The sequence below is a fragment of the Pseudopodoces humilis genome, chromosome 4 (assembly GCF_049639895.1).
Source record: "Pseudopodoces humilis isolate 2021_Gansu_Grassland_sample_001 chromosome 4, ASM4963989v1, whole genome shotgun sequence".
Taxonomy (NCBI): domain Eukaryota; kingdom Metazoa; phylum Chordata; class Aves; order Passeriformes; family Paridae; genus Pseudopodoces; species Pseudopodoces humilis.
Genome location: NC_142203.1, coordinates 33,623,084 through 33,638,427, shown reverse-complemented (window position 1 = coordinate 33,638,427; position 15,344 = coordinate 33,623,084). Strand labels below are relative to the sequence as shown.

The 15,344-nt window shown below is 44.0% G+C and overlaps 1 protein-coding gene across 3 annotated transcripts in view; it reads left to right on the top strand.

Moving 5' to 3' along the window:
• The first annotated feature begins 10,607 nt into the window (after nucleotides 1–10,607).
• Nucleotides 10,608–15,344, top strand: part of PSD3 (pleckstrin and Sec7 domain containing 3) — a 119,278-nt gene continuing 114,541 nt past the window's right edge. The window contains exon 1 of one of the 3 annotated variants that reach the window (XM_088054687.1): nucleotides 10,608–10,699. Coding sequence is in view for 2 of the 3 variants with exons in the window: in XM_005530931.3 (XP_005530988.2) it covers nucleotides 14,436–14,463 (28 nt within the window). In the remaining variant the exon portion in view is untranslated. Of the gene's footprint in view, nucleotides 10,700–14,368; nucleotides 14,464–15,344 lie in introns of those variants that run through there. The other 2 variants (XM_005530931.3, XM_014259658.2) reach the window with 2 other exon arrangements.

The following is a 15,344-nucleotide window of genomic DNA, read 5'->3' as shown; positions in this document are numbered from 1 at the left end:
GGTTAAACATGCAGAGCTGGGGTATAGCTCAGTTAAATAATCCAGTGGGCTAAGAGGATGGAGACTGGGAGCAGAACAGACAAGTTCTGCCACCATGCTCCTCAAAGCAGTCCCTAGAGTGGTACTAAGCAGAGGAGCTGTAAGATTAAACCTTAGCACTCCTGCTATCACACAGGAGTGGCTGCAGTGCAATGAGTGGATGTGCAATGTGAAGAATGTTTGCAAGTGGGCTTGACTCGCCTGGGGATTGTTTACATCACTTTTACACCCCCTTTTACAAAAAAATAGAGGCTTCTTTTTGCTTGCTTATATCTACTCATGTGGGACATATTCTTTTAATAAAGAGTTAAACAAAGCTGGTGTCTTTAAATCTGCCCACACTATTTCAGAAAATGCTCTGAAATGGTGCTCTCTGTGAATGCTTCTGAAGAGAGATGTCTCTTAGAATTTAATGTATTAAACCCAGAAAAAATCAAATCCTTCTTGTTTTAGGTTAGGAAATGTACATGAAACTTTGATACAGAGTGTATCAACTAAGAGAAGGTGATTTTATAGAAAATTCCAGTCTGGAGAAAAAATCTCATCAGCAAGTGTTTTTAGTGATTCCATGTAGATCTCTCCTACAGTGAAACAAGAATAAAAACAACAGACTACACTGGAAAGGCTCCTGTTACTTGTTATCAGCTTGTAGGAAAGAATACACCTATTATAGAGAGAATCCTCTCAGTAGGCTTGGATGGCTTGATATTGGGAAACTCATGGGTCACAGCAACGTTAGGCAAATTGGTTTAATCATTCACTTGGAGAGCTTCAAATATCAATAATTATCCAGAGGGTTCCTGGTATTCCCCATGTTTACTTGGGAGCTACTGATATCCCACCAGTTTGATGTAGTCCTCTTGAAGAACTTCATTTTTTTTTAAAACATCTGGAATATTTTAGAAAAAAGGTAAAATAACTTCTTAAAGAGGGCACCTGTCCACCTGGAAGACGGTCATAACAGTGAGCTTTTCCACCAGAATTTACAACATCTGCACAGTGTCCAGTTTTAAATTACTTTGGCCATCCTTTGCTTGGTAAAGCAAGTTATTTCTAGACCTGTCTGTCAAGTGAAGGAGCTGTGAACTGGGATTCAGTTTGCCCAGGATCAGACAGACAGGCAGCAGCAGAACCTGAGTTTGAATCTAGGTATTTCTAGCTCCCTGTCCCAAAAATTTATATTCTACAAACCTGGAACATTTTCGTCACAATTGATAGCTTCAGTAATTACTGTTCAGGTCTAATGAGAAGGTAGACTGTTGCATTTTTGGTTTATCTGGCTGCTAGGCCTGTCTTAATACAAACGAGTTACACAGACAGCAGGACTTACAAGGAATGATGAACAAAAGCCAGGGTTGTTTTAATTTAGAGAAGAGGTAACTTGGGGGTCATACAATCCTTGTTCATGTAATTACAGGAGTGCTTCAGGAGAGAAAGGTATAATCTGTTCTCTCTTCTGGATAAGATAAATGCAGCTGGCTGAAATTACAGGAAGGGAAATTTAGATTAGATGTTTTCCACTTGTTAAGATAGTGACACATTTGAAAAAATTACATGGGAGAAAGAAGGATATCCCAAAAATAACAGGGATTGTTAAAATTATGTTCATGCATTCACACAGCTGGTATGGGCTAGATTAACATCTTTATCCTGTGAAATATAGACTACAGAGTAACAGTCTATGAGATATACATGGCTCATACAACATGCAAGGGCAATGGGAAAACAATCTAAAGATACCCCTTAGTCTTCACCAGTCCCCTACCTCTGCCCCCTACTCTGAGGCATTATTTGACACTTTGGGAGCAAAAATGCCATTTTGGAAAACCTTGGTCAACACTTTGACCAAATGCTAAGTAATTTACCCATGTGTTGCCATCCCTGCTAATCACCCTCACATCCTGTAATGCTTAATGGCTTGTAGCCTTTTCTTCCCTTACTAATGAAAGTTGTGACATTTTTGAACAACTTGACTTTTTCCTCCATCTTGTCTATGTCCACATGATGTCTACATCTTGTCTAAGATAATGTCAATTTCTGTGAGAAAGTAACTTTTATTTATACCTAAAGATTTTTACAGTCGTTTTTTAACAGGCAGATACTGCCGAGAGCCAGTCCTTTTTCTCTGAGCCTCCTACATTTTGAGTGGAGTGACTACCAAAACAATCAAGGATGCTTCAAGATTAAACATTGCAATGCAGCTCTGCCCTCTATATGCCATGAAGAATTTCTTGCTGGGATCAATGCAGACTCAGGGAAGAGTGAACAAGGGTGAATGCCATGCCATAACTCAGTTCTGCTGATCTTTTCATTACTCTTTCTCTATGATGCTGGGGCAGCAACTCAAGTGTTCACCAAAGAGCTGCCCTTTGGTAACCAGGAGCTCTTCCCTCTGCTAGCAAAGAGAATGAAGGAATCCTCTAGTTTGAACTGGCAGGATTTGAAAGGGACCAATTGTGTTAGAGTTGAATCACCAAACTATGGCCTTGTTTGTCTGCTAGGAGGACACATGTATCACAAGGAACTTCTGCCGATGGTAACAAAGCATGCAACATTCTTGTGAAGTTTCTCTTCCTACAGATTCACTCTTTTGGGCTATCTCTTGCGCTTGTGTCAGTATTTCCCATCTACCATTAGTGTCCTGCTGGATACCTTTGGTAGGGAAAAAAATGCCTAGATGAGTGAATCTCTGGCCAAGGCTGACTGCAGTCCAAAGAGATGTACTTATCCCTCTCTTTGCCTTGGAACAAACATATATTAAGTGATGATTTACCATTAAATTAATTTGCCCTGAGACCTCTGTCCTACATTTGTTTGGAATTATCTAACTAGTTCAAAAGATGCTATGGGAAGCAGACAGATGCTGCTGGTAGCACAAACCCCTTTTGTTTTCTTAAGAGAACCCAGCTAAAATAAGAACTGTTCAATCAAATTGTTGCTGCCTGTGTGTTGGTCAAGTTAGGCACTCAGGAGAAAGCCTGCACCTCAAAAACCAAGGAGGCCAAATCCAGCAGACTCCTTGGGGGAACACACACTATATGAATATGTTTATATTTTAGTATTTGTAGTATTTGTTTTTGTTTCTTTGATGAATATAAATTCCCTGTCCAGGCTAGATTGTGATCAGCAGTGCTCTCAGTACAGCTTCAGCTGACTGTGGGCAAAGGAGATGAAGACACCCTTGTGGCTGAAGAGCAGGACTGAGTACAGAAGGACTGGGGTTGGTCCCACTATATTGTTGCCTTCTTTTGGGACTAGAGGGAGAAGCTAAGGCAGTGGGTATCAGCATATGGCAAGAGGGGAACCACAGAATCTTGATACCAAGTATTTCCTTCCAGGGAACCTTTATTAGCTTCCTTGTCATGTGATTCATTGCCATTTTAGAAGTTAAACATCAACTTTTAAAAAATACCAGTTAGATTGAACTGTGAACTTTTTGGATTAGGAGCAATGTTACACACATTTTGTTCTCTCTCATGGGGTACACTACATTAATATTACATTAATAGTTTTGAAAATAATTAATAATAAAACTATTACATTAATAGTTTTGGGCGGTCTGCACTGTACCTTATTTACTGCAACATGCTGTAGTCTTTGAAAACATTTCACTGTGTTCCTTTTCAGGATGGCTGTCATCCTCTAGTACACTCCAAGCATATGCGTGTTCCCCATAGTTGTCCAGTCTATCACTCCAATTCCATTTGAAATACATAGTGCCTTAAAGATGATTATATACCCTAAAGATGATTCCTGTCCATAAAGGGAGTTTTTGACTAGGGATTTGTCTTTTCTTAGAGAAGACCTTGGTGGCTTGAGATCCATTTGTGGTAGGTATAGTTGTGTGGTGTGTATACTATAATTTGTCAGATTTTCTATGGGCTCTGATCTATAGGACTCTGATCTATAGGAAAACCCATGATTGTGGTGGCTATAAAGGCAGATTTTATACCCCTGTTCACTTCCACTATCTTCCTCTACTGGATCTGCAGCCACATTCTTTAGCCAGATTAAAATGCTGGAGTCTATGCCCAACCTCTGACAAGTCTTGTAAAGCAGTCCTTGGATCCCAGAGATCTTCTGGCTTTATTAATTTCAAACACAGCTTCCTAAAAAGTATAAAAGACCTTTGACAATCTTTTTTTGCCAGGTTACCTTAGTGCATATCACACAATGAGTCTCTCCATGTATTTGAGTGTTTCATATCCAGAAGAAACCCTTGGTGAGGTACTTGCAAATCCTCAGGCTGCATCAAGTGCAGCTGTATGGCTTGAGGTCCATAGCCTCAGTACAAAGATTACCTTTGTGATGTACAAGTTCCATCCAAAAAATGCATTCCCTGCAGGAAATGCAGGGGGAATGCAGGAAATGCAAAAAGGATTCCTGTCATGCCACCAGATGTTTTGATAGTTGTGTGTCATCATAAGACTGCAGTATTTGTTTTCTTTGGAGATCAAAGCCATTATTTAAGTAAATTACTTTAGCAATAATCACATTCCCATGATGGGAAGAAGAAGGATTTTACACTGTGCTCTTGGCTTTTGCTAACATCCAGTGCAAAAACTGCTTTTCACAGGTGTGTCTAAAGAACTGCTGGATGAGTTTGTAGGAAAAGCTGAGCCTTTATATTTTACCTACAGAAGAGTGATCTTCTCTTCATATCAAGGGAGACACTAACACATTTACAAATACTGACTTGCAAAGAGAGGCAAAAATCTTCCATCCAATTCAGAAAATCCCCTCAAATTCAAGTCCAAGATGTCAGTCAGGTTTATTAATCTGAGCTCATTGATTGAAAGGTTTTCCCAGTTCAAGAAGGGGGATGGAGGGACAAACCTGAGTGCCTCAGGAATATAATTCTCTTCTTTTTCCATCCAGTTCCAACAACCTGGGGAAATTCTGGCCCTCCTTGATGTCTCATTCTGCAGAGCTTACTCCTGAGGCAGCTGGGGTGGCTGGCTGTTTTGTGGCCACTTCAAATGTAGAAGATGCATTCAACACAGTTCTTGACCAGCTAAAAATGGGAATGGGAATCTGAGATATTTGGGTCCTGGATTTATAAAGCAGTGGTGTGTCTGTCTAATTTAATGTATGTGACCACCTGCAGTGGGACTGAAACACATGTTTAGTAGAGACTGAGAGGCGCCTGGCTGAGAGACATTTGGTTTATTGCCATGCAAAGAGCAGCCTTTTCATATTGAGCATAACACTCCCTTGCATCTGAGGTTTGATTGGGTCATTTAACTTCTCTACCTCAGTTGTTTCATCTGAGAAGTCAGATTGCTAGGGCTTGCATTTTTCACAAGTAGGAGGATTAATTCATGAGTGTTCACCCTGGACTTTAGATGAGCCTACAAGTATGAAAACTATAATTAAGATTGCTTGTCCTGCACTTATAAACACTGGCACACAGCCTTATCCTGAGCTGACTGTCTGCCACTAGAACTTAAGGCAGTGAAGGCTGAATGTGCTCAATAGGATTGGAATCAGACTAAAAATTTACTTTTAAGACAGCCATTGAAAATCCAAAGTTTGGGAATAACCAAGAGAGACTCCAAAGGCCAGAGCAGGCAGTGATAGTGTTCCACTGATTCCAGCAGGCCTTGAAGGAAGCTTGTATCTCTCACAACTGTCTCAGATAGTTACCACTTCCTCACCATACATACTGCATCTTCTGCTTCTCTCAAAAAACAGGAATCCAGCAAGTTCTTCAACCCAAAGAAGAGACTATTTCGGGCATCAAGGAAAGGGAAGAAAACAGTATGTTGCTTCTATACCTAGCTATCAAAATCTACCATTCTAATTAGAAACATATAAATGCAAAAACTTGTGAAGGATTGGAACACATGCTTGTGGAACTGAGCAGTTTTTTCCCTTGGGCTGACTTTTGAGTTGGATTTGATCTCGAGATAATTAGGGAGTTGTAAAACTGGCTTGATGGAATTGTAAGAAGTCAATATGGCAGTGGATGAAATAAATCAAGCTTTTAGAAAGAGAATAAATAATGATTTTTTTTATTTGAGGAACTCAGGAGTAGCACATCTGTTCCACCTCTAGGTGTTGGATCCACGTGGTTGTGGTGATAGGGACTGATAAATGACAGGCAATGCCCACCAACACCCTCAGTTGTTCAGATAAAACCTGCTTTGGAGGAAATGGAATCTCCATGCTAGAGTATTGCATTGTCCATTTCACGCTTTCTGCATTCCTGGAAATAAGGGAAAGGAAGAGATAGATGCTGTATAGCACCTACTCTGGCTTTTAGTACAGGCATCTGGGGTACAGAGGAAGATATATGCAATGGTGAAAACTAATGCTGTGGGCTATAGCACAGGAGCAGGTGAGAGCTGCTTTACTCAGTTGCTGACGGAAGAGTAAGGCTGAGGTGAAAAGTTTGAAAGGAGGTCTGGTGTCCAACTTTGGAGAAGAGCAAGAAATTGTAGAAGATTGACATGAGAGGATGTGAGTTTTCCCTGGTAGCCAGTTTTCCATCCACATATTCAGTGTGTGATGCACATGGGAGGCATATGCTTCCTGTCTTTTGATGCAAAGCTATGCCTCCTTTCTTGCTCTGTCCTCCCAGGCACCTCAGAGCTGTTCCTCTTCTAAGGCTTTCCACCCCTTCATATGACCCTTCCAGGCTGATATTAGCCCAGCAGGCTGTGCAGCAGCCTTGTGTGTCAGGCTGCCCCAAGAAACCAGCCACAGAAGAAGAAAACACCATACTCCCCCATGTTTGCTGAAGCAGCCCACTGCACAGCAGACCATGGCTGTTACCATGGTGCTGCATCACAAGAGTGGCTGTCTCTGGTGTCACACTCTGGCTGACACATGATACTTCTGACTCGAATCTTTTTCAGTTTTGGCTCCTGTCCTCTGCTGTGGGAATGAATGGTGCTTTCCTTTGTTTAGAAAATCTGCTGAGAAGTTTGCCAGCTGAGTCCTTCCAGCTCTGACCGAAAGCCAATAATGATCTGTTCACACTGGCTAGGCTCACTCTGTCCCAGTGAAATGGGCTTGTCCCCATTTAACTTTCCACCTGTCATTTGTGACTGATGTGTGCTCGCTGCCTGGGCAGAGCTGGGGGGGGGATGTTGATGTGCCCATCCATTTCCAGCTCTCTGCTGTCAACACCCATTTGTTTAAGCAGATTGTTTAAGCAGAGGAAGTGATCTTGTTAGTACTTCTCTTCAGAGCAATGTTTTTAGCGTTTTTGACTGGAGCATTTCAGCCAGAGGCTGCTGTATGAACATGCCAGAGTTACAGCCTATAATTATATCATTCTGGGGAGGAGAGTGGGGTGTTATGCTTTATGTTTGCTCAGCTCTGAAGGCTGCTTGTTGCATGTCAGTGCAACTGACAATTGTAGCTGCAGCAGTCCTTCTCTGAGGTGGGTTTTCCGGGTGTGATAGTCCTGTAAAAAGCTGCTGTCTACCCTACAAAAAAAAAATGCCATTGAATAAATATTTTTTTTCCCCTCATGCCTCACTGGCTTTGTATCTGATGTGCAGTCTCAGTCCTCTGAAACATCTCTAGCAGGATAAAGAAGACACTCATGAAAAAGGGAAAATTGTACAGGAGACTCAAGGGGGATATGCCAGGGTCTAAGGAAGCCAAAACCACAAACCCACCATATCTTGGCTTTAAATGTATGCTTCCCTTGATGACAGCATACCATACAGTTACAGTATTTGGCATCTCCCTTTGGAGGTTAAGACCAGAAAGATTTCTGTGAGACTGGCTAAGGTTTCCATAGAAAGAATAATGTTCTGTAGAATCACATATATATTTTTTGTTCAGGAGGGTAAAAGACCACCTGGACCATTTCTCTTCTGCTTAAATTACAGTATCTCCTCACCTGTGTGTTTGAATGCACTTTTGAACACCACTGCTGATATTTATGCAAAACATTCTTTTTTCTTGTGGCTGATAGTGTAGTTGTGCTACTTTCCTAATGAATCCATCTGGTTACAAAATGCAGGCACAATGTAAGGATGGCAGAAGGAATCAGTGACTCTAGGGCAGATGGGGAAGACTCCTAAAAGTAGCCATGCTTAAGCAGAGTTTTTTCACTCATTTTGAGATGGCCTTTGATAATCTGATTCAACAGATGAACATCAGGTTTAGTGCTTTGGCCTGAGAAATTATTTCCTTATATGAGTCCCTTGCTTTTCTACTAGGCACTGTATTCCCCGGGAAAGAGCTAGAGGAGAAGTGTATGCCAGATTGACTTGTGGGGCTGAAGATTCTGGTGTGATGCATGCTCTGTAGTACAAGGCAGTGTGTTCTTGTTAAGCTAGGGCTGAGTTAATTTCTTCTCAGTAGCTGTTACAGGGCTGTGTTTTGGATTCAGCATGACAATGGTGTTGATAACACACTGTGATGGTTTGGTACTTTGCCAAGTTGTGGTTATCCTAAGTCAAAGACTATTCTTCCCTTGTCTCATGTTCTGCCAGGAGGCAGTACGCAGATGAAAGTGGGAGGGAGCATGGCCGGGACAGGTGACCGAACTGACCAAAGGGATGCTCCGCACCACAAAACGTCATGCTCACTCTATGAAAAGGGGGGAGTTACCTGGAAGGGCGGATGGTCTGGTTTCAGGAAGGGAAGGCCTGGCTCAGACAGTGGGTGGTGAGCAACTGCATTGTATATTGCTTATTCCTTTTTTTATTATTGTTATTATTTGGCGTTATTGTTTTATTTTATTTTCACTATTAAACTGTTCTTATCTCAAATCTCAATATACAGGCTTTATTTTGATTCTCCTCCCCATTCCACAGGGGTGAAGAGAGGAGACTGAGTGAACAGCTGCATGGTGCTTAATTTCCATCTGGGCTTAAACCATGACACAGTGAAAGAATCCTTCCCTCATATTCTCACAAGGCCAAATCTGTCTTTGCCATATTGATGACATTGCAAAGAAACCAAAACGTGATTCTGTTGTTTACCCTTCATGTGGCAAGTTGGGGGAATGTTAAGAGTCTTGGTGATTTGATCCCTAGAAACCTCCATCTAATGATCTAATATGGCAAAGATACAGAGAAACAACAGCGAGCTCCTGGGTGACTCCAGCCAGGGAACTGGCTGAAATTTCCTTTTCCCTGCCTCTGCTGTTGGTGTTCCTTTTTTCTGGGATATCCTGAGTTCCTAGACCAAGCCTCTTGCTTGCCTGTCAGGAGCAGGATGGCAGGCTTTCCCCCATCCAGAGAGAAGGCTAGGTTGTACCCTTAGTGTGGGGGAGCAGTAGGAGCAGGACTTGGTAGGGCTTAGTAGCCCAGGAACAAATGGCTATTTCTCTGTCACTTTTGGAGATGCTTGGGAAGAACATGGCCAACGTCAATCTGGCTAGAACCATGGTCTTCACTCTGGCAAACTTTTAGTAGGGCCCCTAGGTTACACCATGATTGCTGCATTGGGCTGCCATTTCTGGAGGGAGTTGGAAAAGAAAAGATTTAATGACCTGTCTCAGCTGTGGGCTCATCAGCTCCACACAAACATCCAGGACCTGTGGGTGTTTGTTGGGGGGGGGAATGGCAGCCTGTTCAGAAGGTTGTACCCACTATCTATAGGGGCTGATTTCAGGACTCTGCAGCCCTTCCTAAAGGGAAGGCCAAAGTGACAGATTTGCTAGATGTGGGGAAGAGTAAGGGCTAAGATTAAGAGAGGACATGACAGCAGAGACCCACAAGGTAAGCAAGAACCTTCCAAAGCAGGGATATTCAGCAGGATTTTCTCTGTTCTTCAGTTTGACTTGGGCTAATAATGAGATTTCTAAAGACTCATTCAGCAGGGGAGGTACTAGTGCTGTGAAGTCCGCTGTTTTGGAAATAAATATAAAATTGGAGATCCCCACACTCTGATGGATAGAATAACAAATTTGAGATTTCCCATCAAATGGTATAATTTTGGCCAGTTACAGGGCTACCTGGGCAGGGAGTGTTGCTCATTTGCTTTCCTCCCAATTAACATGTCAGATGGAGGAGGGAGTGATGTGAAATGTCTGGGTGGTTTCCTGGCCAGAGCAAGACTCTAGGGAATTGTCCATGAGTGAAGGAGCAGGACAAGAGTCAGTTAACCCATGAAAGTTTCCAGGAACTCTGGGTATGAGGCCAAACAAACCTGACAACCTGTGAGGAAAGAGCTGAGTAAAGAATGGTAATATTGTCATGGTTTGCAGCATACACCTTCTCACAGTGAAGCTGGCTAACTAGCCAGTGTGTTCACTGGCCCATTCCATGCTGTAGCTGTCACTCTGAGCCTTACTATAATGATTTATACCTGACTCTTTTAAAGAAATAATAGGAAAGTTACCATCTTTACACATGCCTAGTTTTTCTTGCACTCTTCACCTCACATCCAAGTTTGCTGCTCCCCTTGTGTTGTTGCAGCTTCTTTTCTGACCTTAATTCAATAAAAATTGTTTGTGATGGCGACTGTGTTTTTCTGAGTAAAATGGAAAAAAAAAATGTTTTCCCAGCTGTGTCCAGAAAATCCAGACACATGAGGAAAATCCAATAAATTATTAACTCAGTCTTTCCATCTGTAGATAGTGGTGTTTCTGGATAGGCTTTTTAAATGATCCTATTTTTTATAGCCTTCTTCTCCCTCAAGACAAAAGAGTCTCTTTGATTTGAAATGCAATGTCCTGAGAAATTTTCTGGTGAGTACCTGGATGATTGCTTACTTGTGGTTTTCTGCCTTTTGAATAAGGAAAGATTATTTGGAAGTGAGTTTCCTGTACTACTTCACTGTGAGAGGAGAATAATGAGCAAGATAGCAACTTCACTGGCAAAAAATTACAGAATTTATGCATTGGTTACTCTTTGAAGAATGCAGATTTTAATACACTCATTTTTTATTATTCCCTCTTATTTTTCTTTCTTTGTTATGGCGTAGTATAGTGAGGAACAGTATTTTCAGCTGTGAATTTTTGACCCAGACAATTAAGTTTGTCTTAGAAAGTGGTGGGAAGAGACTGGTGCCATCTGGTTGGAACAGGCACTGACATAGCAATGCTCAATCCATCCATCCACCTAAGTGCTGCCCTGCTGATGAGAGAAAGTACCCTAGGACCCCTGTGTTGTTACCAGAAGCAGGTTTGACCCGTGTGTTATAGTCAGAAAAACAGGTTTGGTTTGCTGCCCTGGTCTCACTCTTGTGCTCAAATGTGGGCTTGCTTGACAAGCACACTTTGGCAGCCCTTAACGCTGCCAGTCTTACCTATTTTCCTGTTTATTGAACTCCTGTTTTCTACTCAAGACTCTTTGCAAACAAGCAGTCCACTACCTGTCCCTCGTGGTGCTTTTCACGCTTCTGTCTGCTGCAGCCACCAGCTTCTGAGACTGTCTTCCATTACCCGTGCTCTGCTCAACCTCAGCCCAGCACCCATGCATGTCACCCACCCTGTGTTGGCTCCCTGCTCCCCATCACCGCCTGTGGCTGGGGAAGTCAGAGCACCTTAGCCTCTGCACAGGCTGGACTTGACTGTTTGCCACCTTCTAAGTTTTTGGGTTTTTTTAAAATTTCTATTTGGGTTGTGTAAAAGTACCTGCTGTATGCTCACAACTAAATTCTTTAACAATTAAGAGTGCTCTCTAACTGTGGAATGTAGCTCATAACTACTTAGCAAGTTGCCAGGCTTTGTATCAGCTTTTTGTGACTTTTATTTTTTTCTAATATAAATACATGGAAATTTATATCAAGCATTTGGACAAAAATACAGATTTCCTTCATGGATGTACTAACCCTACCAAATTTGCTGATTGCCTGTTCACGGAAATGTTTTAGGATTTAATATGCCCCCTCTGCAGAAAACAATGACCAGTGGTGTAAGAAACACACATTTGTGCCAATTTCAGGACTCCATCACCCTCCTTTGCAGAGAAGCTAACCAAGAGCTAGATTCACACATAGTAGAGGCTTGCAGGACCATCCTGCTGCAGGCTGGCAAATGTTGTCCTTTCCCAATCCTTCGGCACAGAGCTGCCTTCCTGGAAGCCTAAATGTCTGGGTGACTCAGACTAGATGCCTGGATCAGAGAGAATTTTTTTTTTCTCAACACAAATTGAGGGGGAAAAGCTCCAAACTGGAGTGCAGTGGCAGCATCAGCCTCCTAGGTGACCAGGGCAGGGGGATGTGCCTTGCAAGGGACATCACCAGCCCCTCAGTCCCGCCCTTCTTTTGCTCCCAGCTGCCTCTTGGCCTGCAATTGCATGACCTCAGCCTGTCAGGGAAGAGGCAGGCAGAGTGCATCAACTCCCCAGAGGTTCAGGCACTGGGTGGTTTCTTTTTCCGCTGCATTAGCCATCTCAGACATAGCACAGATGGGGAATCTACAGCCTGTGCCCCCACACCAGCTCCTGAGGCCCCCAGGGTGTCTGACAGATGGGACAAAACCCTGGTGGGGCCAAAACACATTTGGCATCACATCTGAGGCTGGGGGAGAGGGGTGAAGCCCTTCAGCACATCACCCTCCCCTGCCAGCGCAGTTCAGCCACAGGCGATGGGTATGGAGGAGCTGTACCACAGGGACCTCTTCAGGACCCGTGCCAGCAGTTTCAGAGGATAGAAAGACATGTTTTCACCCACCTGTCCCCAGAGGACAGAAACTACTGTACTGGAGTTTTGCTGAGCAGGGCAGGGGCCAGGTCCTGTGCTGCTCCTGGGATGGATGGTTAAAGACAGCCCGTGGTGCTGGGGAGCAGGCGAGAGGCTTAGGATGGGGAGAGGGGAAGTTGTAGGGAAAGAGCAGAATGCCTTCTGAAATACAGTGTACACCAATGGCACCCAGATGACAGAGGTGGTGCAGTCTGCTGGTGGGTGATGTGAGTGTAAAGCAGGAGCACTACTGTTGGGGTAAACGTGGAGCTGGAGTGGTGAGAAATAGTGGGTTCAGTCTAGGAGAAGCAGTGTGAACTCTGCATGCCACAGCCCTGTTGGGAAGAGCATGGGGATGTGCTGCTGAACAGAGCCCCCAGACAAGTTGGAGGAGCCCAGAGATGGTGCTGCTACCTGTCTTATTGCCAAACAGGGAAAGTTTTAGGCCAGGGTGCTTCAAGCATTATTAGTCATACTTTCATCCTGCCGGAAATGGATTTTTTTCCCCATGGGACTGAAGAAAATCTGAGATGGCCCAGTGCTGGCAGGGAGGGTGGCTCTGGCACCAAGCTGTGAAGCCATTGGGGAACAAGGCAGGGCTATGTTGTCTCCTAAGCCACAGAGCTGCTGCTCTGTCTGGGTGTGGTACACTTATGACACTAACTTCATGGTGATGCACTTCTACCACCAACACCAACTGTCCAAAGCCTTTCAGAAGAGCACACCATTAGAGAACAACTTTGCCTACCACCTAACATGCAAGTGTTTTTTGCCTATGCTTGGAACGAAGCAAACATACAGCGTGTTCCTGGTGCTGAGAGATTTTTCCAGAAAGCCTGTCCTCAAGTTTGATTGGTTAAAACCGAAGAAGTTTTCAGCTGCCTTTGAACAAAACACAGACACACTAAACTTACAGAAACTGACATCCTTCTTTATGCAGTCTGCCAGCTACTTGTGCAGTTAACTCCTCTAACTGGGGTAATGAGATTTGGGGGTGTTTTCTAAAGCACAGCTTTTGACAGGAAAACCCCACTTGTACTTGAAAGAACAAGGCTCAGAGGTCCTAGTTAGACAAATTCTAATCACGCGGCTGAGCGCTCTAAAACCTGACGATGCAAGAGAGCTTTCAGCAAACTATGAAAAAAACAAAAGTGGAAAATCAGTTTCGAGTGTTCAGATGGGGTTACTCTGGAGACATCTGCGCTCTTCTGCTTTTTGAAGTAGGTCTGCGAGGAGAAGCCCCAGGGCTGGAAAAGGCTTCTGTTTTTTTTTTTTTTGTTTTTTTTTTTTTTTTTTTTTTCTTTTTCTTTTTTTTTTTTTTCTTTTTTTTCCCCCAACAACTGCGATCCGCACTGAGGGTATTTAAGAGCAGAGTACGGCATGTCCCAGCCCCCGCGGGCTTTGGACGTGTCCCTGCCCAACACCCCTGCTGCACGCGGTCTAGGTTGTGCTTTTCACTCTATTGCTCTGCTAATCCTGATATAATTCCCTTTTTTTTTTTTTTTTTTTTTTTTAGAATCTTTTCAAGGAGCACGTGGTGTACTCCCCTCCCCTCCCCTTCATCGCGCCGCCCCCCGCCCCCCTCTCCCCTGCCCTCCCCTCCCGGGCCGCCGCCCCGCCCCGCCGGGCCCGGCCCGGCCCCGCCGCCCGGCCCGCGCCGCTCCGCGCCCACCGCGCTGGGGCCGCCGCGCTGCCCGGCTCCGCTGCGGGCCGGGGGGCACCACGGCCCGGCCCGGCACGGCACAGCCCCGCTCGGCGCGGCCCGGCGGGAGGGCGGCTGCGATCCGCCGCGGCCGGCGATGGGAGATGGAGGGAGCCGGCGGTGCGGTAAGGGGCGGCGTGTGCCCGTGCGGGTGCGGGGGCTGCGCTCAGCCGGAGGCACTTTTTCCCATTTACTTTTGATTTTTTTCTTTTTCCCTTTTCCTCTCTCTTTATTTTTTCTTCTATTTACTTTTTGTTACCCTTTCTCTCTTCCTTCTTCCTTTATCCCTTTTCCTCTTTCCTTTTATTGTTTTCCTTTTCTCCTCTTAATTTTTTTTTTTTTTTTAAATTCTTTTCACGGGTGCCTTAAGGGAAAAAGCTCGGAGCCCACTTCTGTGCTCGTAACTGCTAGATCCCGAGAGACGCCAGCTGCAGCAGAGAAGCTGCACTCAGGGCTGGGACCGCGAGCCTGCATATGGTGCAGTTCATTTTGCTTGTGTCTCCAAGTAACTTGTTTGTGTAACACATCAGCACTGTTGCTGCACTGACAAGCACTCTTAACCTAGCTAAATTCTTGAATTAAACCGGACTTTGTCATAAAAGCCAGCGTTTAGCTGAGTAGTAGCATTGCACTTCCAGGGCAAGAGTGGTGTTGAGATGATTCTACCAAAAGTGTGAAACTGTAGAATATTAAACTAAACAAGCATGCTCTTCTGCAATTGAGGTGCTGTCTTCATCCTTGCTCCCAGGAACTGGGGCTATGGTTCTCAATGAGAACATAAGCATACAGTTGTAATGAGTTTGAACTTCACATAAACCTACTGAAGTTGCTAACTCCCATATAGGTGACTATTTCCGTGCTGTAAACATCAATTACCTGGCTCCCACAGGGTCCAGTTAGTATACTGTCAGGCAAAGACATATATATGTGTTTGAAGTGATTTGGGTGTGTAATAGGCAACTGCAAGAGCTATTAGTTTTGTAGCTTCAGTCACACTTTAATTCTG